The sequence below is a fragment of the Spea bombifrons genome, chromosome 7 (genome assembly GCF_027358695.1).
Source record: "Spea bombifrons isolate aSpeBom1 chromosome 7, aSpeBom1.2.pri, whole genome shotgun sequence".
Lineage (NCBI taxonomy): Eukaryota > Metazoa > Chordata > Amphibia > Anura > Pelobatidae > Spea > Spea bombifrons.
The window spans coordinates 32078141-32104358 of NC_071093.1; the positions used below are offsets into that span (position 1 = coordinate 32078141).

The following is a 26218-nucleotide window of genomic DNA, read 5'->3' on the forward strand; positions in this document are numbered from 1 at the left end:
TAGATGTGAGCATGGCTCTCTTTATTCTATACATGTATGCAGCGGCGTGTAATGTCTTGCGTTGTGTGTGTGCGTACATGTAATATATAAATATAGGGATTTAGCTTCAGAAAGTTTACATGGCTGCTTTGGATGATATCGGTATCCGTTAAATGTATCGCCTCGTGTTACTAGGATAATGGAAGAGCGGAATGAGAGCAGATAGCCCTGTGACCTGCGAAGTGTTGGCCTGAAGGTGTGTTTACTGAGAGAAGGGCTCATCTGGCAGCGCTGAGAATAAAGTCCAGGCCGTGCGATGGTCACAGCCGTGTTTGTGTCCAGATGTGCTAATAACCGGCCGCTGGAATTCAGGTCACGCCTGGCTTTAGATTATGAGCCTTCGCTGTACCCCTATCACAAACGCATGAGGGTTTTAGAACCGTCTATACCAGGGCTGGCAAATTTGTGTACAGCTCAGGAGCCAGACGGGCAAATCCTGGAGCCAGCTTGAAATGTTTAGGCGCTATAGACAGGTTCACCGATAGAAATCAGTATAAATGGCACAAAATTAGCAGCCAGCGCTAAAAATCTAGCAGCCGCAGCTTGGGGCAGCAATGTTAGATCAGCAATGCTAAAAGTAATGGGGGGCTACAGTAATTAGAACCCCCTAGATCATAGGTAAGGACAAAGCTCTGCCGATAATAGATGGTTATTCTTTAGTGATTTTATATAGCACCATCATGTTCTGTAGCGCTGTACAATAGGATAGACGCCCTTCATTTTGTTTTTATTTTGGAACAAATATGTGTAGAAATGGTCATGTTCTGCAGACAAAGTTGCAGTCCTCTTATCTTTATGTGACAACCTGTACTGTGTGTACCATCGTGATGGATTAATGGATTACTGTATGTGTAGGCTGTGCATGCGCAGACCCAATTACATATCCAGGTGAACCTTTCTAAGGATCAAACTGGCCTCTTACCCCCCCGCTCAACCCCAGCGTGTTCAGTGACAACGATAATAATGGAACCTTTTCTCCCCCCTGTACTGGTTTAAGCACATTGGAATATACATAAAGCGTATGTACCCTCTCTGCTCCGGGGCTCCCTGTATCCCTCTGTGGCCGGACTTGAAAAGGGATCTTCAGCAGTTCAAAGCCCCAGGCAGATGCTGGTGCAAATCTGGTGCTGCAGAAATAAACCATAAGTTAGAGATACTTGCTCTTTGAGTAAATAATATTCACCTAAACATGAAGAGGCGATGCGTTGAAGCCAGAAAGAGGGGCGCACATATGGCAGGGCACTGATCTCCTCGATGGGTCGGTTCACAGGATAGTCTCGCTATTGGAAGGGAACTGAAGGCAAACACTCTTAATATTCTACGTAAGGGAAAGGGTCAGATGTGGCCAGCGGGGTTTCAAAACAGATTGTCCAACTGGCTCTGATCTGCTTCTAATTCTTAACGTGCCAGAAGGATGAACAGTGTATTGGGTTAATGCCATGCGCAGCATCAACATATAAACATGTACAAACACGCACACGCCTTTTTGTATGATGTCCAGGATAAGCGCTGGGATTTTAAACTATTGAAATGTATTCGATGGATCTTTGCCCACATCGATGAGCCGCATGTACGCAGACTGGTGTGTGCCCTGGCACTGCCATCCTCCTCCTTACTGTACCACGCGGTACACTGCCGGCTGCTGTTACTCGCCGTCTCCCTCGTTGTTCAAATAGTTCTCTCCTTTCATATGTAATTGATAAAGTGGTTTCCTCCCTTCCTGCCAGAATCGGACCAGCGGCCGAGTGGCCCTGTCTGTGTACTCTGCGCTGTGCTGGGGATTAGTGCAGCATGTGGCTGGATCTGCCGTTGTGTTGCAGCAGCTCCTCAGCATTTAAAGCAAGAGGCAGAATTATGGTGCCGCTGGGGATGCAGGAATTTATGATTCAATATGTGGCACACACTTAAAATGGCTCTGTTAGAAATTACTCAGTGCTGAAATTTCTGAAATCATTTGTTAGGTTCCTTTTTTTTTTCCACCAAGCCACAGCATTTAGTGAGCCGGGGCTGTTCAGGGAACATTGAGGAGAGAGCGGGGGATGGGGAAGGTGCTGTGCAGGGGGATAGAGAAAAGAAAGAGATGGGAAATGGTCTGGGACTGGAAGTAACTGGGAAGGCCAGTCTAACTAGGACTAGAGTGGACAAATGTGTATGAAGATGGTGGTGGAGGAAGCAGACATGGCAGAGGCGAGGGCATGAGCAGAGGCGAGGGCATGAGCTTTCTCAGGATAACAGAGCTCAGTCCTGTGAGGCTTCTAGGAATTTCCTGTACATCTTTTGTACTGTTAACCCTTCCACTGCCAAGTGCCCACAGCACCATATGTTGCATATCCCTCCTCCAAGTGCTTCAGTCCTGGAAAGCAAGTTATGTGTTTCTAGGGGATAGGGTTTGACCTTGTGTGCCCAGTCCTGTTTGTGGTGACATGCTTATTCTGTTTACACAACACGCACGTCCTTGCGTGTAATGAAATTCATTCAGGCACCTCGGAGGAATGGGGGCAATAGGGGTTATGTAGAAAAAGCAGTTCTGGGGCAAAGGTTGAAAAGTGGTCTTGTGTTAGTGACACTGTCCCATATGTTATGGTGATAAGAATGCTTTTTAGAACTTGCATATAACCTCTGACATATTAAAATGCAGCACGGAGTCATACATTGGCCCTCTAACGCAGCGATTGGACACATGCACAACATGCTTTTACCAGAAGCCCTGGTCTGTGCGGCTTCTCATTGAATTGTATGAATGTGGGAACTACAAAGTATCCTGGCAGCCAAAGGGTTAAATGGTATGGAGGCTGTGTATTTTCTCCAGTAATGGCAGGCGAGTTCAAACGTCACACGGCTCCTTCAACACTTAGATTTTAGGAAACGAGAAGAAAGAAAAATTGCATCACGTTACAGAAAGCTGTAATGTACAGCGGAAGTGTTTGTTTATTACGCACCGTTTATGTATTATTTGGTTTCTATGTATCAAAATAGAAGTTTAATGTTACTTAGTGTCACCCGCATTAAAGGATACTCATAACTGAAAATGAATATAGAACAATTGCCTAGAAATGATGAAAGCTAGCAGGTTACCCCCTTCATTTTTCTGTACATACATAAAGGGGTATACCTGTTGGCAAACACCGTTAGAACGGGTAGCCTTGTCACGGGGGGGGGGCTCTAAACTTGCATGTGGCAGAGTATTGGAACGTGTCTGGCAAAGGCTGCACAGGGGTGAGCAGAGAGCGGCTGCTTCAAGAACCGCTCACATGGCCCTGTATCATGCATGTTTAAATTGGTGGCACTGGTTGAACTATGCATTATAAGGGGCGTCATGCATATAAGGAAAAGTGAATTCCGAGAGTTGGAACCACAGCTCTCCTGCCAAGTCCCTCTTTAGTGAAAGAGATAGATTGTGTAGTAATAGATTGTAAGCTTCTCCTTCTGCAGCGGTATGTGTTGCCGTGTGTTATTGTGTGTTATTGTGTGTTTTGGTGTTACTGATGAGTTTTAGTCTCTCTGCTCTATGAATACAGTGTATTGTGAGGGTGTATTGGACGGTGCTGCTTTATTATGGAATACAGCGCAACATGAAAGTATATGACTGGCCTTAGTTAATCGATAGAAGAAGCCCGATGACCCTGTGTGTTCCGTGTAATGATACAGTTAGCCGTTTTCTTCTTGGCGTGCCCTTCGGACACCGGCATTGTATGATTGTTACGCTTATCGATGAACGGGATCCGGATTAACGTTAGGGATGTGTCTCCGCACGCTCTCGTTGTATGGGTCACCTCTGCGTTGTAGAAGCTGATAGTAGCTTTCTGTGCTTTGGCTACCGGGCTTGTGGAATGACTCGGAGATTGCGATCTCTCCGGCTGCCGTCTCGTGCTGTTGGGTGAGTTGTTCTCTGTGAATGGCCGCGCTCCTCGGGATGTTTCGTGTTTCTGTTTCACCTGCTGGATTTGACATGTTTATCGCTGAGAACACATTACTGATAAATGTCTGAACACGAGCCACGGAAATCATTCTTTCGTTGTAGGTCATTTTCCAGGGACTCTTAATTGTCATGTGACACATAAATGTGCACTAATAGGTTGTCATAGAAACTGAAAGGGCTTCCTAAGTTTTTTTTTTTTTTTTTTTTTCTTGCATGATTAAAACTTTATATAAAGGATAAAATTACAGGGCCCGCTTGTGTCGTTCCTGGGGCCCGCTTGTGTCGTTCCTGGGGCCCGCTTGTGTCGTTCCTGGGGCCCGTTTTGTGTCGTTCCTGGGGCCCGTTTTGTGTCGTTCCTGGGGCCCGTTTTGTGTCGTTCCTGGGGCCCGCTTGTGTCGTTCCTGGGGCCCGTTTTGTGTCGTTCCTGGGGCCCGTTTTGTGTCGTTCCTGGGGCCGTGTTGTTTAGGGCCGGTAGACGGCTCGTGTTTCAGCGCGGTTGGCTCGTGTAACACCTCCTTTGAATTGCTGATCTGCTCCGAGCTTCTGGTTTGAATCTGGAAACACCTTGACTTGCTTTTATTGTGCTGGCATCAGGATAGCAGCCCATATTCTGCCGCTGCTTGTGAAATAAATCAGCCGCCCTGCACCCCATGACGGAGAAATATAACACCCCGGCCGGTGCTCAGAAAACCTCATTACGCAAGGAATCCTCCAAAAACCCGAGTTTAGTGAATAGAGCCTGGGCTGGGTTAGCCGTGCCGTTCACAGGCTAACTTTCCCTCCCTCCAGGAATTTGCACCAGTGTTTTTCACATCTTCAAAGCCCGGAGCCCCAAGCAGGACTGATAATGTGACAATGGCCCGCTCGGCCCTTGATTACTCGGGTAGATGTAACGGGCGCTGTGCATTTTTTTAAAGAAGCAATTCAGTCTAGTTTCTATGTAAAATACGTGTTGGGGTCATTTTTCTGCTTGCAGTCACTGCCGTCTCATTTAGCTCCTCAGCTGGGAGCGTTCCTGTGTACAGCGCTCACTCACTACCTGCCCCATGGAAATGAGTAGGAGCAGCTGCACTCAGATTTATGCTGTATGGACACCAGTATGTTGCTAGCTTACATGTGAGTGAGTGCTGCTGATGTAAATGTGAACTCCACTCCCACCTGCCTTCTCCTGTTAGCAGCTAATGAAATGTTCCTCTTTTTTGGGCCAATCCACTGGTTTCTAAGGCATAAGACCCCTTTGAGACGTCGTACCCTGTTAGTGTTATTGCATGTTGTGCTGGTTGACTCGGGTGAAGCGGCTCTCGTCTGCCATCACGTTCCTCGCTTTTCTTCGCTTTGCGTTCGGGGTTAGAACAGGAGGAGAGGCGCAGGTTGTAGATGGCGCTCTATTAAAGCGCACCCCCAGTCTTCCTTCCCAGCCTTTCATTGACTTGTGGGTTCTCTCAATGAAACATGCGTGTGTGTAGTGTGCAGTTGGCGTGTGTTCCGGATTGTGGCTCGCAGCCTGGAGCAGCGCCTCTGCTTGACACGCTGGGTGCTATGGAGTGCAGATAATGTCCTGACACCCAGCCGCTGCGGTTATGGAGAGGAATCACGCCGTGTCATTGACAAGTACAGATATAGCGCTGTTTATATATAACTCTGTTATAGTTGCAGGGTGACCTCTTTTTTTAACCCCTTTCTCTGCCGGATGAGCGGCCCCCAACGCTGTAGGGACTTGACCTCCTTAGGGATGGGGTAGTTTATTGATCAGATGTGGGATAATATGACGAGCAGCTATGCTGATCTTGGGGGGGGAGTTTATAGTGGAAATGTCCATCGTTTTCTTTTCATTCTTTATGCTGCGCTGTATGTAGTAATGCAGTCTAACATCAGAGAAACTTGGGTTTTATTTCAGTTTACCCAAACCCTGCCGGTCTGTTCTGTAGGCGATGTGTGAGGTTGAGATGTTAAATGCTGTATATCGCCCCAGGGCAGATCCTTCAGTCCTCTGCGAGGGGGGTATCAGATTAGTTTGCATTAACAGTCTTTCAGGTCTGGGGCAGTTGGCTCCTATCAGCCCTCCTCGTGCTCTAATCCCGTCTGCACAATAGACGAGCCGCTCAGTAACCGCCACAAAGTCCACCTTCAGCCACACGGCAACAATATGTGGCTTTGCCAAAGAGGATTGTTGTGATACTCGCCGCTCTTGTGTTGTCACAATATATCATGTCGCGTGTGACGGCTGCCCACGAGCGCGCAGCGTAGGTTACACGTTATCGCGCAGGCTTTATGACTCCCTTGCTCTCCTCATATCGTGTATTTCTCGTGGACTGTTATGTGTATTGTTTCCCAAAGAAATTGTGAAGCGTGATGATGACGACGATGTGTTTTAGATTGTAGCAGACCACCGCTTCGCATGGCGTTGTTTCGCCCCCCCGCGCATGGCGTTGTTTCGCCCCCCGCGCATGGCGTTGTTTCGCCCCCCCCGTGCATGGCGTTGTTTCGCCCCCCCGCGCATGGCGTTGTTTCGCCCCCCCGCGCATGGCGTTGTTTCGCCCCCCCGCGCATGGCGTTGTTTCGCCCCCCCGCGCATGGCGTTGTTTCGTCCCCCGCGCATGGCGTTGTTTCGTCCCCCGCGCATGGCGTTGTTTCGTCCCCCGCGCATGGCGTTGTTTCGTCCCCCGCGCATGGCGTTGTTTCGTCCCCCGCGCATGGCGTTGTTTCGCCCCCCGCGCATGGCGTTGTTTCGACCCGCGCGCATGGCGTTGTTTCGTCCCCCGCGCATGGCGTTGTTTCGCCCCCCGCGCATGGCGTTATATCTCTCGCAGGGTGCTTCGGTGTGTAATCTGCATGTTTGTTAAGCCCTGAGCTGATTACTGGCGGAGGAAGCCGGTATCTGAGAAGGTGGATTTTTAGTTCTATCAATCATAGCAAACTATTCCAAGAATGCATGGTGTGTGCGCAGCACTCCCAGCTCTGCTGATACTCCCAGCTCTGCTCTCATTAAAATTCTTTTTTACGCACAAATACTGTATATATGTATATACACACTCGCACACACCCACTCACTCTCACTCACACACACGTTTGTAGAAGCGTGTTTATGATAAATCTCTGTGTAGGTAACGCTGATTGATCTTCCTGGTTTGCATATACATCGTGTATGTAGGTTACCAGTCGTACGGGCTATATATTTATCTGTATAGAACTCTTGGCTACTGTATATTTATCTATCACTTCTGCTGGAAAGTTGTTCCACTTATCCACCACCATCTCAGTATTAGGTTTGCACTTCCCTCCCCTTTTGAAATAGACAATCTAGATAGACATTTAGAATGTGTACGTAGCTTCCATGTTTTGTATTTGTGCTAATTTTCCTTTAGGATTTGGTAAAAGTGACACGTCTGCATTAACCAAATGTCCCGGACGGCTCCCGCCCGCCTCCTCCGGCGTTAAGACCCCAACTTTCTGCAGTTGATAAAGTGTTTAGCATGTCTGGGGTCTTTCATGTTATACACGGAGGGCGCTTGGATTTCTGTTCTGGACAAACCTCTTGTTTTGGTTGTTAATGTCATGGAGATGGGCTGATGTCATTGGGCTGTGCACACGCGGCTCACCGATGGAACGGCCCCTGGGAAGGGAGCAGGAGGGGTAATTAACCAACAGCGGCCCCCAGGTTAGATGCTGCAGCTGCCAGGATTATAGCTGCGTATCCCCTGAGGACGAGCGGGAGTGTAACACACACACACACACATTTCCCATTCACACACACACACACACTGCCCATTCACACACACACACACACACACACACACACACTGCCCCCACACACACACACACACTGCCCCCACACACACACACTGCCCATTCACGCACATACACACACACTACCTATGAACACACGCACACTGCCTGTACATACACACACACAGACACACTGCCCCTACACGCACACACTGCCTCTACACACAAACGTCACGCTGGCTTCTGGTCAAAATGGGAAAAGCGCAGCCAGCGTTAGACCGCAATAGCTTGACGTAACGGCAGCGGGCGGATCGCGTGCCCTCTCGGTACAGACGTGCGTGGAGCGGTTAGGAGTCGCCGGCTTCGCTCTCGATCTGTGCGGTTTAGTGGCTGGATAGCAGTGATCTGGAGCCGCTTCACACATGTGTTCAGTATGTTCAGTAGACGTGTTCACATGCAGCGCGTCGGATCTCCCCCGAAGGCGGACGCTGGCAGCTTTTATCTGTTTCAAATGTTTCAATCTGTTACACAATTCCTGCATATTCATTAACTTTTTGACCTGTGGAAAGCAAATAGTGTGTTTGGAGAATGTGATGGATCTGCCCTTTGTACGCAGCGGCGGCCTCGCAGCGCCTGCTCTCAGATCCCGGGAAGCCTCGCACACACGTGTGCAGTGCTTGTTACATGCCACCAGGTCTGCGCGCTGCGGGTGTATTAAACCTCATACGGTGCTGATGAACAGGCTGTCAGAGTAAAGGGACCCTTCAGCTGATTCAGGTTTAAGTAGTAAAGATACAGGTGACCGTTCCCTCCCGTAAAAGGTGCCTGCGCAGCACTGTGCGCTCTGCTGCTCCTATTCTCAGTCATCCAAACCGTAGCTACAGAAACCCGCTAGAAATCAGAAATCAAGCATTTAATGCATCGTTGACACTATTCTTGAACGATAAGAACATGAGTTGATCAGAAACACATGGTAGTACCGCCTCTGCTGGATGCCATTTCCATATAACCACTACTGTAAGAGAAGTTCTGATTACAGCCCACCATGTTTTCATGTTTCTTCAGCGCATGAGCTTGTACAAAATAAGGCAGCGCACAACCTAAAAAGCATAAAAGGTACGACGCGGATTCCCGGGCTGCCACTAGTGTAATAATGACCGATAATCACGCAAAACAAAGCGAGAATTCAGCACATAGCCAGCAAATGGGAATAAATATTGGGGATCCCGTCACACTGTGACTATACGTTTCTTACCCGCCGCTGCGTCAAAGTTTAGGACAACTGATTGTTTCCGAGGCCTCCTGGCCGTTAGTCGCACCACCTTTACCAGTGAAAGGAGTTAAACGGAGCTGGGTTATTCAGACCGTTTCCTTTGTCTCAAGTGAGATCTCAACGACCTAAATGACTCCATTTCCTGGCCATGTATGATATGGGGCACCAGGTGTTCCCCTGCCGCACCCGTGTCCAATAAACTGAACAGGCAAACCATCTGTCAGGACCACGTCTATACAGAACATCCAGTGTAGGAGCAATAAGGCACCCGGTGAGCGGTAAAGAGTATACTGTAAAATATACTCCATGGTTACAAAAAGTATCAATGGCAAGGATACTGATAGTGCCGTTAGAGATGGCTGTTACTGTGGCGCCCCGTGTTGGTGGTTTGACTTTTCAGTTTGTGTCCATGAATGATTTGTGCCACGACAGAATAACCCAGCTTGTTGGAAATCCAGCCTGTCGTGGCGCGTACGGCGTGTCCTGTCGTGGTGTGTCTTGTTGTGGCGCGCGTGTCCTGTCGTGTGTCTTGTTGTGGCGCGCGTGTCCTGTCGTGGTGTGTCTTGTTGTGGCGCGTGTGTCCTGTCGTGGGGTTTGTTAGTGAGATGGAAATAGACAGATACGCAACGTCCTACATTGTTAAGGGCCTGCATCAAGATAAACATATAGGTAAATACACATAGTCGATTGCTCTTGGGTTTGGCGCAGCATTAAAAGGGATCTGAATTCTCTATTAGCCTCCCCTCAGGGGGCCAGCTTTCTTTGATCGGTCGCCTTGTCTTTTGTGTTTCGGGGCTGGTTGGTCTTTAGTTATCAGCGGTCAGGACGGTTTGCATTGAGGGGCCTGGGGCGGAATCTTCATGCTAGAAAGAATCTTAAAATCGTGTCCTCTTCTATAATTTCCAGACTGTCACAAAGCTCTGTTACAGGGGACCAGACCTCCAAAGACTTGTTTGATTAAAAAAAGCAAACCAATGTTCTGCAGAATTGCAAGCTGTGTATAGATCAAGACAAAAAGGCTTTGCGTTCTTCATTGTGTGACCCATATTTACATAAACTGCTTCCCAGGAGGATACTTTGTGTTTGATTTAAGCATGGTAGGGCTGCAAAAGGCCATTTTCATGTTTCTGTACATGGCTGTCCCAGGCGGCTAGAAGCTGTTGGGCTCGTTTTGTTACGCACTCCCTGGTTTCCATACCATACACTACACCAGTCTTTGAGGACCGCAAAAAGGCTATGTAGTTATTTGGATATCCCACGTGCATCTCAATAAATAATGTGTTAAACTGCAAGGAAACATGGGCTTTCTGTGCTGTTTGTGGCCCTAGAGGACTGGGGCCCATGCTTCCCATTATCTTTCTGATACATCCTCCGTGTCCCAGAGCACCGGATGAGCACTCGCTGCTTACGGCAGGGTCTGTTTTGCTTGTGATTAACAGTTAGTCTGTCTGAAGCGAAGTTCCAGACTGTGGACCTTTGTGGTGGTTCCAGGAGATCGTATCACAGCCGTGTCTAAGACCGCGTTAGCAGAACAAGATCCTGCTGCTGCCTGACATGGGGGGTGAGCCTGTTTGATGTGCAGCCCCTCCTTGTGTTTAGACCACAGAAAGTCGGTAGGACCTCAATAAATATAATGTAAGTCCTTTAGCACTTCAATGATCAACAGTGATTTTGGTCGGTGTGTTTTAAGAATGGCTGCTGTTACGTTGACTTAAGCCACACCTTGGGGTTTATTCAGTAAAGGGACATTTGGCAGGAGTTCCAACTCCTTGACTTCACTATACGGTATGAAGGTCCAACCCTAGCGAGCTGCAGGGAAACTTGGCTGGTCCCTGTATACTGTGTAGGTAAATGACTCTTTATTGTGAATAGGGCAGTGCCTACTTTAGTGAATAAACCCCCTTATTGACCAAGCAATATCTTTGAATAACGGGTGAAACAAGACTGTCTGTAATAAGAATTGTACATCAAGATCAATCAGAGGATACCTATAGAGTGTTCTCGCGCTGATTCCAGTGGGTTTTAGCTTTTTATCATGTCTATTTTGGGATAACCGTGTCAGATCGTGCCGTAGGAGGCTGAGGCTGACACATATAGGGTTTCTGGTGGTTGTGTTGAGGAGGAATTGAGGGCTTTCAACCTAAATGCCTCTATGGGAAGTTGTAGATCTGGAGCCAAATATATTTGCTTTACATTATAATTGTGTTCAGCTAGTTATATTTTTCATTCATATAAGAATATTTGTGTGTGAGATACTGTGATGATGCTTTGTGTTGCGAGGGGTGACTCCTGACCTTTTACATGTGCAAGACCAATACAGCTCGAGCCTTTCTGAAGTTTTGCATGATGTGCTGTTCCTTGGAGTTTCCGTGTAGTGAAAGCTCTGATATGGAACCCCAAACGTTAACCCTACAAAGAGAGCGGCCAGCACTTCTGAACCTTGGGTCTGTTCCCAGCAGCACCAAGTTAGATAATGGAAGGATCTCTGCACAGCCAATAACGGGGATCTTGGACCAGCTGGAAGTGTTAAAGACCAAGTGTATGAGTGTTCCAGCTGTGGATTTAGGTCGTGTTAGAGTGCTTTACTCATCTGTCCCGAGTGGGTGGGAGTGGAAGGACTGTGAAGTTAAAGGGAATATTCTCTATCCAGATCCTTGGCTGGAACGGCAATAACCCTGGGGAATCTTTTCTAAAGTTATGTAAACAGCTTAGCTGGAGTTTATTTATACAGGCAGCATCTTTAGGTCAGTCTTTCTCCATTCACGTGGCACTATAAAAGAATTCTCTGCTTCTGGTACAAGCCACCAAAGTGTTAAATGAATGCACGGATCCAATGAGACATTTAACCGTTTAATACAAAAGAGGCCATCTTGCAGTGTATTGTTTGATTGTTGTTGACACAAGTTATCTTCCTAACTTTGTGACGTTGCCTTTTTTGTCTTTCAGATGCCTTTGTAAATAGTCAAGAATGGACACTAAGCCGTGCTGTGCCGGAGCTCAAAGTGGTGAGTGGGGGGCTGCTGCCTCTCTCTTATTAATCCCATACGTTGGGGGGGGCTACTAAGTGGAGAGTAGATCAAAACCGTATTCATCCTAAATACCAGCTTAAAGCGAGGGGTTTGCTCTAGAAATGGCACGCTGTCGGTGTATCAGCACTCGGTATACCGCTCCTCAGAACTGGTGATAGAAGTGTCAGGAAAGGGCTTTAAACACACACACACACACACACACACACAGACACGTACACGTTTTCAGTCTATCTATAAGCCCTTTCTTTGCATGGCTATTAATGCTGTGTGAAAGCCCTTTGTGTGTTGTGCAGGCCTGTGGTAGTTGTTCATGCAGGACACGCTCTAAATCATTGCCGAGAGACTCTGCTAGACCTCCCCATGGAGTAGAGGTGACCATGAGATGCGAGGTATCACCGTCTGAGAGTAATCCCGAAGGCCTGTAACTCCCCCAACACTCGCAATGGAGTATGCACTAGTCAAAGCCATGTCGTGAAATAAGTGAAAGGGTCAACAAGGGTGCCACATCGTTCCTCATTAATGTGTGTTAAGCAGCCTAAGGTTTATTCTAGACATTATTTTCTTTAGTATCTCATCACCATTTCCCAGGCCCCTTTGTGAGAGTTTAGCAGCATCTCCATCTGGTTTATGATGTAAGGTGCTGGACCTATCCTTACGGTGCTGGCGGCTGGTTTACTGGGAGTGGGAGATCTTCTCTGCATTTAAATGTTCTATAACTTTGCTTTGTCTCAGGGCATCGTGGGCAACCTGGCCAGTGGGAAGTCGGCGCTGGTGCATCGGTACCTCACTGGTACCTACGTGCAGGAGGAGTCCCCGGAAGGTGAGTGCCGATCTTATCTCCCCTGTGACATGATGCTTTTCATATCCTACGCCTGGACTGCGAACACCTGGAGAGCCTGCGGGGTTGGAAAACTTAATTGAATAAATACTGTTTCCCGTTAGTAAATTAACTGTATGCAGGCAGAGAAGGGAACGTACGATAAGAACATTAAAGGGAATCTGCCATCAAAATGTGCTTCGTGGTGTCAAACGCATTGCTTCTTTACACATATACCAGTTTGAATTTCTGGTTGCTGTCCATGGATTCATTTGCAATTCTTATATCAACGACCTAGACCAATAACGGTCTTTTTATCACAAGAACACTAGGCGGCTCTGCTAATACACAAAATATTTGTATAGAATCCCTATTTCGGTTAATTTGACATTTTACAGACTCATGCATGTGAAAGATGCAGCCGCCGTGGTGTATTCCTGAGGCTTTTCCCCCAGTATCGCTGGAAGATGTTCCATTAGCGTATACTTATTATAGACATTATACTTATTATAGACATGTTACCAGGTAACTGAGCCTTAATCTGCTCAGTCATTTTTGACCTCTTTTGTTTTTAACTGCTGTTGTAAGTAGCCCAGGGCCCGGAGGTAGGTTAATTAGTCTGCGCGCATCTGTACCTCTGTAATAAGACGTCCCAAGGTACGTTAAAAATATCTTTCCAGTAAAATAACACAAGCGCCAGTCTGTTTCATACCTGGTCCCCATTAAAGGTAATGGTGTGTTTAAATAGTAAATGTATAGCACACAGTATATTCTGCCAATCACAGTATATGTGAAAATATACAGATCAGGATGAAAGCACATTCTAAAAATGATTCTACATCGTTACAGTTCGTTGTCTTATTACCCTGCATGATGCGTCAAATGTGTTTATGGCTTGATCGCTACATTTGCTTCATTCGTGACAATTTGTGGTCAATGTATATCCGACATCTACAAGGAAAATAGTTTTAGTGACCAAGGAATGAAACGAGCCGATCTCATTTTGCGTGATAGATTCCCTTTAATGTTAAAAAGTTATGTATTTTGTTTATTGAATTGCTGATTAGACGTTGCTGGTTGGATTGATGCATAGTGGAGATATCGTCCATTTTCCATGCTTCTTCCCTAATATGAAAAATGTGTCTCTGATATAACGGACCTTATTTCTGTACCTGCCTGATTAGTATTCCTCTGACCCCTGTGACCTGTAGCTTTGGGTACCGCTTGCATCTGTCTTCTTTATACTGTGTACGTCCGTGGCCGGTCTGTGACTGGCTGCGCTCCTTCTCTCCCTTACTGCCTGTCCCGTTGGTTCTTTGCAGATATGGATGCAGGTAAATATACATTCTCTACGGGCGGAGGAGACAGAGAGGCGGCTGAGATATCCGACGTAGAGTTTGCTCCTCCTTCTGTGTACCTCCATCTCTGTATCTCTCTGTGTCCCTGTGCATCACCTAGTTCGGGTTACTCTCATCCCACTCCCGCTGTCTCCCCACTGTCGCCCGCTAGACTCTGTCACGTAGAAGCATCATCCGTCTAATGTTACCAAGTGTTGTTGAGCGTTGTGTCAGGCCCGCTGCCTGAGCCACTGTTCGGAAACCTGTGGCTCCCCAGCATCTGTGGGCAACAACCGCCATGCGAGTTACAGCCAGGTGGGCTGGAATGGGGGTATCTATAACGAGGATTGGGGTAACAATATCCGGCAACTCCCTGTGCAACACACGGTGCACGTTGGGAGGATCACCGTAACTGGCGTGTTTTGGTCTCAAAACCTGGAAGAAGTTCTCAAATAGTTTTAAATAGTACATTTGCTTTTGTTTTTCAGTAAAACATTGTTGATCTTTGACCAAAGTTTGATAGCGAGCCAACCTGTCAGTGTTTAGTGTCTAGACACAGGCCCTCCCGGGGTGACGTCACTCAGGAGGGAGTTCATCCTCCGCTCCAGTATATGGCTTTACTCTTGATGTGGTGGCTGAAGCGGTACTGGAGCGAAGCGGCTCTGTCCATAGCTTATCTGTCATGTTATAAGTACAGCGCACAGATCTCTCATCCTTCTCTCCGCTCACGATATGCTTTTATCTGACCCATCCCTGTCCGTTTCCCTGAGCCTTACTCCTCCACCCTGTGTGTCTCTATCTGCCTCGGCCAGCTATTTTTTCCCCTTCTTCTGTATTTGTTACGATAGTTTTTTTCCGTTCACCGTTCTCTTTCTGTCTCGGATCGTCTGGACTCTGTATCTTACAGCTCTTTCTCTTGTCAGTGCTTTTTTCTTTCTGTCTTCTGAACATGTGTTTGTGATAAGTCATCCCATATACTTGGTCTGCAAACACTTGCTGTTGGTGGGGACACCCAAATCCATTCAATGTCCTTACACTGTTAACACAGCGGGGGGCCAGATTGGCGGATGGTCTGTTGAATGGTACCCTTTACCTTAGTTTACCCCGTGGCACTCATAGTGGTAAAGAATAATTATCACTTAAAAGTCTGGCAAGCCGTCCAATGCATTGCTCCATAACGGACTACACGATGCCTGTTCCGCCTGTGAATTTTATTTTGGAGTTGTGTATTACGGTGGGCATTTGGCGAACACAATGTCAGCCAAAAGGGCCGCGTGGAAACTCCAAATAGGATCCCAGTCGGGTGAAGAGCAGCCCCGGGGGGGATAGCAACCTAAACACATTGCTCCCTTTCTGGCATCCCAGATACACGGCAAGAATTTACCTTCACTCAGTTAATGAAGCCGTTTTGTGAAGATTTTAACCTCAAAGGATAAAAAAAACAGACACCCCTTAAACTTCTTGGGTCTCTTGTGTTCCTCATACCTTATTATTATTTATTGTTTTATATAGCGCCATCATATTCCGCTGCGCTGTACAAGGGTTATTATATGCAGCGCTCCACCCATTCCACCCTGTTTTTAGGAAGGATACTTGGTTGTCTGATTAAATAGCATCTGATGGCAGCTGAGAAGGTTTAATCATGTGCTCCTGGGCTAGGGGAGAATGCATGTGATATTCCGTGTGCACGCGCCCACATGCGCAGTATACCCGGGGTACCACCTGCCATGAGGCAGCAATTCTAAGTGAAACACCCTTTACCCCAGTATTACTGCCACTTTAAGCCTGTGTGTTTTACCACAGCTCACCTGCTGACTCCACATTTAGTGAATAATTCCTCCACAGTTGTCTTGCATGTCAGCCCTTATCTTCTCTTAATGATATATTTGTCTGTGATAGTGAAAAATTGCTGGGGTGTTGAGCCTGAGTCCCGCGTTCCACAGATTGGGCGCCTGCATCTACCCTACTGATAGCCTAATGCCGTGGAGGTCAAGCGTTGGGCCTCCGGGTCACCGTGATTTGGTTTTGCTTGTGGTGAAAGAGGCACTTAAGATCATGTTAGGAACACGGAGAAGCCTCTCTTAGAGATACCCGGTTTGATTGATTGAATGCGCTTGGTGCTAGGGGTCTGCAGTAACGCGGGGGGGGGGGGATAAAGGTATGGTGCATTGTATGGACAGTGTGAATCCGGGGTGATTGGCAGCCTGTTCAGCTTTTTAAGACGTTCTTTGCGAATATAGATTTGTGGATTTTAGGAATATAGGTGTAATCTGATTATGATGGTTTTAATGGTGCTTTCTGCGTAGGTCAGGCTGGTGGCTGGTGCGTGGGGTGTGTGGGTCACTGTGTGGTTCTGCTTTGTCACTGTTTAAGTCTCTCATTGTCCCGTTCTGGTCCCACATCTTTCATCCTGTGATTCCTCTGTAGTAGAATCCACCTCCAGGGCAGGGCTGCTACTAGGAAAGTGTTTTATTCCAGGTGGGGAGGATTTAACGCCAGGTCCCTTTAAATCCATTATGGTTTGCGTGTTCACTGCACATTACTAGCTGTGTGATAGCAGCCCTGCCCTGTCTGGTGGTCCTAGCCGTATTGTTACTGTCTCCTGACCTCTCATTTAAACCACCTCTTGGACCAAACCAGGCTTTCCTTGTGGAAGAATATTCTCCCGTCAGGGACACAAGAAAATGCACCACTTAGCGTTAGAGACGTGCAGCTCATTGTTAAAGCAGCGTTTGGGGGGCGGCATCACCTCTTTCTGCTGGTCCCACCATCCTCACCCTGCCGAGCTGCCACTGGGTTTTAGCCCAAATACGTAGCCCATGGTTTGAAGGGAAAAAGCAGTTTGTTCTGTAGGAATTCCTGCCAGTGAAGCCATATTTTACCCACTGTTATTTTACTAATTATAGACACTTATCACAGAAAGTGTTCTCTTCAATTTTATTAATCTAAACCCATACAGGCTATGTAAAGATAAAAGGTTGAGGATAGTACATGTACGGGTTATCTGCCTGTAAATTGATCTGGTATTCCTCACCTTGTGCACCTAATCAACTTCAGTATCTGCTGGATTACAGTAGAACTTCTTCCGCAAGCAAAGACCTGATACGTTTCTTCATCCCTTTTATTGCCCCTCATCTGTTTATTGTATGTTTAACTATTTCACTAATGTGGCAGGTGGTAGGTTCAAGAAAGAAATTGTGGTTGATGGACAAAGCTACCTTCTGCTGATCAGGGATGAGGGAGGACCTCCAGAAGCACAGGTAACGGGTCTCTCCCGGTTTGACTTTACTTCTACAAACCATGCAAGCTCTGTCTTTTATGACGACTTTTCTTGAGCAGAATTTCCCAGCATTGATCCTCAAATACCTGGCTCTTCTCAGAGAAGTACACTGGAATCTCATGTTGTCCACACCTGTCCACATAGGGCCACTTATGTTCCTGTGAGGAAAAGTAGAAGACCTGTACTAGGGTTGCTGAGGACTGGAGATGATAAACTATCCTTTACACTAGTATTAAGCTGCGTCATTTGGAAAGCAGACCACCATTCTTTATCGTAATGCATTTCAGCTTGAAGGGCAAATATGACCTGTAGCTTCCAGATCTCCAAAATTGCTTTAAATATTTACTTGCCGCATTTATATTGTGGACACATCATAACCTTGCTCACCTCCAGTACCGTAGTTACTTCCTCTTTACTCCTATCTTCTTTTTTACCCCACTGCTTCCTTTACTCTCTCTCCCGATTTCCTGGTCATCCTGAACTGACCTGTACTGTCTTCCAGTCTGTCATTTGTATCGTTTTACTCCCTCACTTTCCTGTCTCTCTCCTTGTTTAGTTTGCCATGTGGGTGGATGCTGTAATCTTTGTGTTCAGCTTGGAAGATGAGATCAGCTTCCAGACTGTTTACCACTACTACAGCCGCCTCGCCAACTACCGCAACACCAACGAAATTCCAATGGTGCTGGTGGGCACTCAGGGTAAGTGAATGTGGCATCTGCTCTGCCAAACTAAAGAAAACGTTATCGTAACAGAGGCCTTTCATTAATGGCAGCATAGCACCCTCTACAGGGAGCGTAGCTAACTGCAACATTATAAATATGACACAGTGCACTCATAAAATAACTAGTTCTAATTCTCAGAAACAACTAACCAAGTTACTGAATTTGAGTCAGTGACTGTGATAATCATACACCCAATATGTATCTTTAGATTAGAACTACTTTCTTTGGTTTTTAGTGGCTCACAGGTAAAGAACCCTAAGGTGTGATGGTTCCGTGCAGTAAGATTTAAAGGCGAGTGGTGACATAGGAGATAAGCCATAATTCAATAAAGCACTAGTCTAGTATTTGTTATCTTTGTTTTTGTAATTTGGTGTTCAACTTTTAAGTTTTATGTATGATTTTTTTTCATTTCTGACACCTGTCTAATAAATAAAAGGAAGGTAGCCATGCATGTCTTAGATTTTTCTCAACAAAGCCTAGCAACTCCTCTTTTAACACTTTAAAATTATCTACCAGGGTATAATGGATTGGGGGTCCGTCGACTTGTCCATTTGTCTTTCTGTTATGTACAGCACAGTACTAAGTATATTTTTGTTCACAGGCTTTAAAGAAAAATGAGATCTAGATGGTTCTGCAACTTATGAAACTTTAGGCATATCAATACCCCAGTTTTCACATGTAGAAGAAGTTAGATTTCTCAGTGTCGGATCTAATCATGCATTTGTTTGGTTAGCATAAAACCAGAAGCAAACGTTTACCTGTGTGTACATGGATTGCAGTGCGCTGATGTGGATGATGTGACCGTCCTCCCAGAGCTGACAGCCTGGTGTTTATTACCTCTCCCCTAACAGACGCCATCAGTTGCAGTAATCCTCGGGTTATAGATGACGGGCGCGCACGGAAGCTTTCCAATGACCTGAAGAGGTGCACTTACTATGAGACATGCGCCACCTATGGGCTAAATGTGGAACGAGTCTTCCAGGATGGTAAGTGGGAGCTACAAGCACAGCCAGAATGGATGGCAAGTGATGTATTACAAATAAACACAGATTATGCAATTTATCAATGCTGTAGTTACAAATAATATACGAAGATGATACGCAAAAAATATCAGAGTAATAGCAACCTAGTGTGTGGATGTGGGCAGTGTTCCAAATACTATTTGCGCAAAATCCCTTAATCCCTGTCACAAGTTGTTACTTGTTCACCCCAATATCCAACTGCCCCTGAAATAGGTCTCCTACACTGGTGAATTCCTGATGAATTAAAGACGGTAAGTACCCGCTACCCATATCAGCACTTCAAAACTGTTCCATGGTCACCAGAAATAAATTGTTTGCTTTAAGCCGCTTAGCTACAGTACGGTGGATACCGTGTGTTTTGAAATTGAATTGTTCACGTTATAGGTCACATTAAAGGTGGAAAACGTTCTGACATGATTTATCTTTGTCTCATTCTTTAAAATCACAAGAACCTGGCATTTTTAACAGGGGTGTGTGATTTTATTAGTAGAAATGTCTGAAATCTGCTAGTGTATCTAATGCAAGAGCTCCATCTTCTGGCAGTAATGACACACACCACATGTCAAATTCGCCCTTGCACATTAATGAGGGAGTACCATACAGTTGTGTGAAAAAGAAAGTACACCCTCTTTGAATTCTAATGTTTTACATATCAGGACATAATAACAACCGTCTGTTTCTTATCAGGTCTAAAACATTTAGGTAAATACAACCTCATATGAACCACAACACATGACACATTACACCGTGTTATGAGTTATTCAACAAAAATAAAGCCAAGCTGGAGAAGCCATGTGTGAAAAATGTTGGGATGCTGTTGGGATGTTTTCCACTTTTGAATAATCTTTCTCACTTTAGAATGCTAGACTTTGAATTGTTTGGAAATGGCCTTATAACCCTTTACAGATTGATGTGCAGCAAAAATTGCTTCTTTAAGATGATTGCTGATGTCTTTCCTCTTTGGTATTTTGTTAACACACATCCAAATGCTCCAGACCAGAAAACTACTAAAACTTTGGCTTTTATGGAGGTGGTCACACTTGCTGATGATTAATTAATCAAGGGCATTTGATTAGCAATACATGTGTGCTACTTAGCATCTCAATTCCTATGGAGGCAGTAAGGGTGTAGTTACTTTTCCCACATGGCTTCTCCATTTTGGCTTTATTTCTGTTGAGTAAATCATGACACGGTGTAATGTCATCTGTTGTTTATCTGAGGTTGTATTCACCTAATTTTAGACCCGTTAAGGAACAGATCATTTTTATTATGTCCTGATAAACCATAGAACCACGACTGTAGATTATCATTTTACCTGTGTAATATACCATTTTGGTATGATTCTTTGTGGAGCTTTTGAAAGTGTATGTTTGATAAATTTGCAACAATAATATTTGAGGGCTGCATCTGGTTATTGTTGGGCTTGTAAGGAATAGCACATACTGAAGTAGATGCTACTCAAATGAGCTCCGATGCCAGAAGTGACATTGTCCCCATAGCACTCTTACAAGGTGTGGGACAGGAACATACATTTCTTATAATAAAAGCCACAATGTTGTTTTCAGAAAGGAAAGTTTAGAAAACCAAAGGAAACAAACTGGAAAGTTTATATCAAACTGAAACCTTGGTCATGGAGCCATCGTAAAATTCTCTACAATACTCAGGCGTTCTAGAACTGAAGTGTCCCTTTTGGTAGGACCATCTTTAACACAGGGTTCTTTTTTCATTCTGGTTCTGTTAACACTAAACACAAATGTGAACATGGATGGTATACAACTAGCATAGAAAAAAAGTATTTTGTTGCGGATTCACTGCTGTAAGATTACCAAGAACTCAAAGAATTAGTTGTATCCTGATATATTTTCATGTAGTAACCACCATTATGGGGCTAATACCCTTAACTGTACTGGGATGCTTTAAAGTCTGCAGATGAGGCAAGTGCCATTTATGCTGAGCTACAATTAGTTTTGCGCTCCATGATCCCCCTGTGTATTTTGCACATCATTAAATGGCTCTGCTGTGGAAGAACAGCTCCAAGTTTTAAGAGTGATGTGTTCTGTAATGTCTTGGGAATCCAAGACCCAAGTGGGTTGTTTTTGTGTCTCCCACGATTAACCAATTCTGTTTGGTTCCCTACTATTAAATTCCCCCAGATGAGTATAGAGCTGGATCAGCGTGTAAAATACCCCCATACATTGTACTAGCTAAGCCACTTACTCATCTATTGCTGAAACTACCTCTGAATGAGGATGTCAGCCTTTATATGTATACTACTGATATATACTAAAAAAAAAAAAAAAATATACCGTATTGGCTCGATTATAGGCCCCACCCTAAAAGTTTGGTGCTATTTTAAAGATACATTTATTTTTAAAGAAAAAATACACTTTTGTGGAATGGTAAAACAGTATTTTACCTGATACATAGGAATACATGTATTTTAACATGTTTAGTATCTATTATGCAGGATTGTCAGCATATGTTACATACAGACAGAACTTTGGAAAACCAATAGCCATTTTAAGGTCCCCCTTAATTCATAATCCACCTTACTTATATACCGTATTGGCTCGGATATAGGCCGCCCCCGTATATAGGCCGCACCCTAAAAGTTTGGTGCTTTTTTAAAGAAAAAGTTTTTTTTCTTTAAAAAAGCACCAAAAAAAACATGCTGCCACTGTCCTCCCCCCCGAGATATGCTGCCACTGTCCTCCCTCCCCGAGATATGCTACCACTGTCCTCCCCCCCGAGATATGCTGCCACTGTCCTCCCTCCCCGCGATACGCTGCCACTGTCCTCCCTCCCCGCGATACGCTGCCGCTGTCCTCCCTCCCCGCGATCCGCTGCCCTCCCTCCCCGAGATCCGCTGCCCTCCCTCCCCGAGATCCGCTGCCCTCCCTCCCCGAGATCCGCTGCCCTCCCTCCCCGAGATCCGCTGCCCTCCCTCCCCGAGATCCGCTGCCGCTGTCCTCCCTCCCCGCGATACGCTGCCGCTGTCCTCCCTCCCCGCGATACGCTGCCGCTGTCCTCCTCTGCCCCCCCTCCTCGACTTACCGGAGCAGACTCCCGGGTGTCTTCAGGGCCGGCGAGGGACATCTACGCAATACGCGTATGCAACTTCCGGTACCGTTACCGGAAGTTGCATTTGCGTATTGCGTAAATGTCTCCCGCCGGCCCCGCAAGACAGCCGGGAGTCTGCTCCGGTAAGTCGGGGGTGGGCAGAGGTAAAACGCTTAGATAACCTCCCGTGCCGGTACTCCCCCCCGTGGGAAGTGCTGGCAGGGGAGGCTGTCTGAGCGTATCGGGGAGAAGGATGCAGGTCCCCTGCACCGCTGCGGGGGATCTGTATCTTAACCCCGCTGCCTGCCCGGCGCCCGGGACTGCATGTCCCGGGCGTCGGGCGCTAGACCCCGAATATAGGCCGCACCCCCACTTTAAAAACTTAAAGTGGGGGAAAAAAGTGCGGCCTATATTCGAGCCAATACGGTATATTCCCCTCTGTCCCCCAGATATGCCACTCTGCCACCTAAAAATGCCAATCTGCCCGCACATATGCCCTCTAGAAATACCACTCTGCCCCCCTGATATGCCACTCTGCTCCCTAGAAATGCCACACCCCCAGACTTACCAATGCACCCCCAGACTCTCTGGTGTCTAGCAGGGCCGGCTTGTCACCGGCTGTGGCGATGCAAGCAAACCTCCACTGCTGGCACTTCCGGGGCTTCTATGGTGGAGCACCAGAAGGATATGTCACGCCGGTGCTCCATCATAGAAGCCCCTGCGGAAGTGCTGGCATCGGAGGCTGTCTACGCGCATCGCACAGACGTCCACGGCTGCTGGAGAGTAGGATCCAGGTCCCCTGCAGCGCTGCTAAATGAAGAAAAAAAAAACACCCGCCCTGCATGTCCTGGGCGTATGTCCCAGTCGTCGGGCGATACGAATTGCACATCCCTGTGCTAAACCCCGAATATATGCCACACCCACACTTTAAAGACTTAAAGTGGGGGGGGGAAGTCTATCTATATTTGGGCAAATGTGTGTTCTAATGCATCCCTGTGGAGGATGGATCTGTTACTTGGCCATATCCATACCAAGAGCATGGATGCCAGAGCACCGGTGAGACCTCACTTGGAGTATTGAGTACAGCGCTGGAGACCGGATCTCCAGAAGGATAGCGATATGTTGGAGAAAGTTCATAAAAGGGATAATAAAATGGTTCATAGATTACAGGATAAAACTTACCAGGACACAGGATCTAAACATATATAGCCTGGAAGAAAGACGTGACGGGGGATATGATAGAAACATTTAAATACTTAACCCCTTAACGACAATGCCCGTACATGTACGGGCTGCCGTTAAATAGCTGCATCGCCGGCTTTGCAGCATCCATGGAAGCCTCACAAGTGGCCACCGCCGCACCGATCATCAAAGATTGCGCCCGGCTAAAACAGCTTAGGAAGCGATCGGAATCGCTTCCTAAGCAACACAACCCCCTACCCCGATAGCCTTGTGATTGCTCCGAAGAGCAACCACAAGTGCCATTCTGTAAATGACGTTGCTGTCATTCACAGGATGGCATTAACAATAGATCTGAGTTCAGAGGGTCTATCCAGACCCTCTTGAGAACTCTTGAGCTCCTCCTGCAGGTTGAATGCAGGTACTGCATCCAACCATGCAAGGTCAATGGAGCCCAGCTCACTAATCAGAGTGATTAGTAAAATAAAAAAAATAAAAAAAATTAAAAAACAATTATTGTTCAAAAATGTTAAAAAAAAATTTAAAAAATATGGTAACATGTAAAAATCCCCATTGTCGCCAAAAAAAAAAGTTTTTAATAAGCAAGTCCTAAAATTCTTTATCTTTACAAAAATTCCAGCATGGAAAGAGTTAAAATATTGGCATTGCAAATGCCCATAGGGTGTCTCTTATAAAAAAAAAATGCATGAGTGGATGGGGTAAATTGAATTGTCCCAAATATTGGACATGGGGGCAGTAGGATCAGATGTCTAAATGGCATAAAAATACACACCTCACAAAGGTGCATGGGGGGTATCACTGCGCTCAGGAGATATTGGGGTGTTGTTTGACACGAACATATACCAGGAGCGATAAATTTATACCTGTACAACATGTGTGAAAAAAATACAAAAAAAAATGTACTACCATAAAGTTTCACAAAGGCTGGTGGTAAAATTAGTGCATGGAAAGGGTTAAAATACCAGCATTTCAAATACTTTGGGGTGTCTAGTTTTTAAAAATATATGATTTGATGGGGTAAATTGCATTGGCCGGCTTCAAAGATACCCGAAATGGCACATGTGGGGAGAATTACCAGATTTGGAAAATAGCAAAACGCTACCTGTACTTATTGCCCCATAACATGCAGAAAAAAGCAAAAAAACATAAAAACATTGGGTATTTTTAAACTCAGGACAAATAGTAGAATCTATTTAGCAGGTTTTTTCATTCGTTTTTGCAGATGAGTAAAAGTTTCTTGTTTAAAAAGTGAGAAAAAGTAATTTAACAAAAAATCCCCATATTTTATCATTTTTTTTATTAGTAAATTAGTTGATATGATAAAATTAATGGTATCTAAAGAAAGCCCTGTTTGACCTGAAAAAACAATATATAATATGTGTGGGAGCATGAAATGAGAAAGAAGAAAATCACAGCTAAACAGTAACACTGAAAAACGTTAAAAGAGCCATTGTCCCGCAATATACTACGAGTAATAATTGTCCTTAAGGGGTTAAAGAGAGTTTATTTAAAAGGAGAAATACTACCACAGCAAGAGGACAGTCTTAAGCTGGAGGGGCAAAGGTTTAAAGGTAACACCAGGAAATAATACTTTACTGAAATGGTAGTGGATGCATGGAATAGCCTTGCCAGCAGAAGTGGTAAATACAGTGAAGACATTTAAGCAAGCATGGGATAGGCATAAGGCCAAGCTAGATATAGCATAAGGCCAGGTACTAAGGAAAGTTTTCAGAGGTTGAGCAGACTGGATGGGCCGAATGGTCCTTATCTGCCGTCGCTTTCTATGTTTGTAAAGGTAAGGAACCAGTTACTGTATCATCTTTCGTTTCCATTTATTTTTAATTTAAAATCCAATTGGGGTTTACTGTTCCTTTAATGCAGGGGTCTCCAATCTACAGCCACAGGTTTTTATCCGCCCAGGTTAGACTGGTCTACAGGGGTGCTGGTAGGCTGCCTCACCCCGGGGCCGGTCTTAAGGCTGGCCATCCGAATATGTGTGGCTGCGGCACTAGCCGTAAAAGAGTGCTGATTACCCTAAAAAGATTCAAATAAAATGTGTTCGTTCATTTATAAAACTAACTTTTTTTCCTTTTGGCCTGCGAAAAGATGTAAAAAGAAATATATATATATATATGTGGCCCTCGTGCCAAAAAACAGTGGTTTATTAAATTAATCTTCACGCGCTTCCCTTATTCATGGTATCTGGTTTGGGATTATTGTTATATGTTTGCACTTTAGAATGACGGGAGCGTTACAAGGAATTCATTGAATGGACAGATCTATTAGTAAATTGCATTCGCTCGGCTTTAAATGACAGCGTGCCTCAGGAAAAGCCAGCGTTCATCTGGATTACTAATTTCCAAGTACATTACGTGTGTTTCTAGCCCAGTCCTGCACCCCAGCTGCTAACTGTTCAGAACACGCCATGAGAGCTTAATTTCGTTATAATGATCCAATAGCGGTAATGCCGCAGGCAACCTCAGCTTCAGTTGCACGTTGGCATATTAGTAGCCGAGCACATAAAAAATTCTCGTATTATTTTAAAATACTGGTGCATGTTAGGGAAAATGAACGTACGTTGTATTTTTTTCTTTAGCACATCCTCCTCAGTATGATACGTTTTGTTTAATGTGTCCCCAGACTAGGGCCGATGATCCCCTGGCCTTAGGTGCTGGAAACAGGCCACGGTTCTGGATAGTCCAACCTGAGCAGGAAGTTCAGTCGAAACGGTTGAAACAGATGTGTTCACAAGTGGTGTATACAGAGAACCCATGCCACATTTACTGGCTCTAAA

General features: G+C 45.7%; 1 protein-coding gene across 7 annotated transcripts in view; it reads left to right on the top strand.

Annotated features, from left to right (window-relative positions):
• The window catches only part of AGAP1 (ArfGAP with GTPase domain, ankyrin repeat and PH domain 1), a 155536-nt gene that overhangs the window by 68998 nt on the left and 60320 nt on the right, over positions 1–26218 (top strand). For 4 of the 7 annotated variants that reach the window (XM_053470482.1, XM_053470483.1, XM_053470478.1 and 1 more), the window contains exons 2-6: positions 11904–11962; positions 12719–12806; positions 17315–17400; positions 17977–18118; positions 18994–19128. In XM_053470482.1, coding sequence (XP_053326457.1) covers positions 11904–11962; positions 12719–12806; positions 17315–17400; positions 17977–18118; positions 18994–19128 — 510 coding nt within the window. Of the gene's footprint in view, positions 1–11903; positions 11963–12718; positions 12807–14125; positions 14138–17314; positions 17401–17976; positions 18119–18993; positions 19129–26218 lie in introns of all 7 variants that reach the window. The other 3 variants (XM_053470481.1, XM_053470477.1, XM_053470479.1) reach the window with 1 other exon arrangement.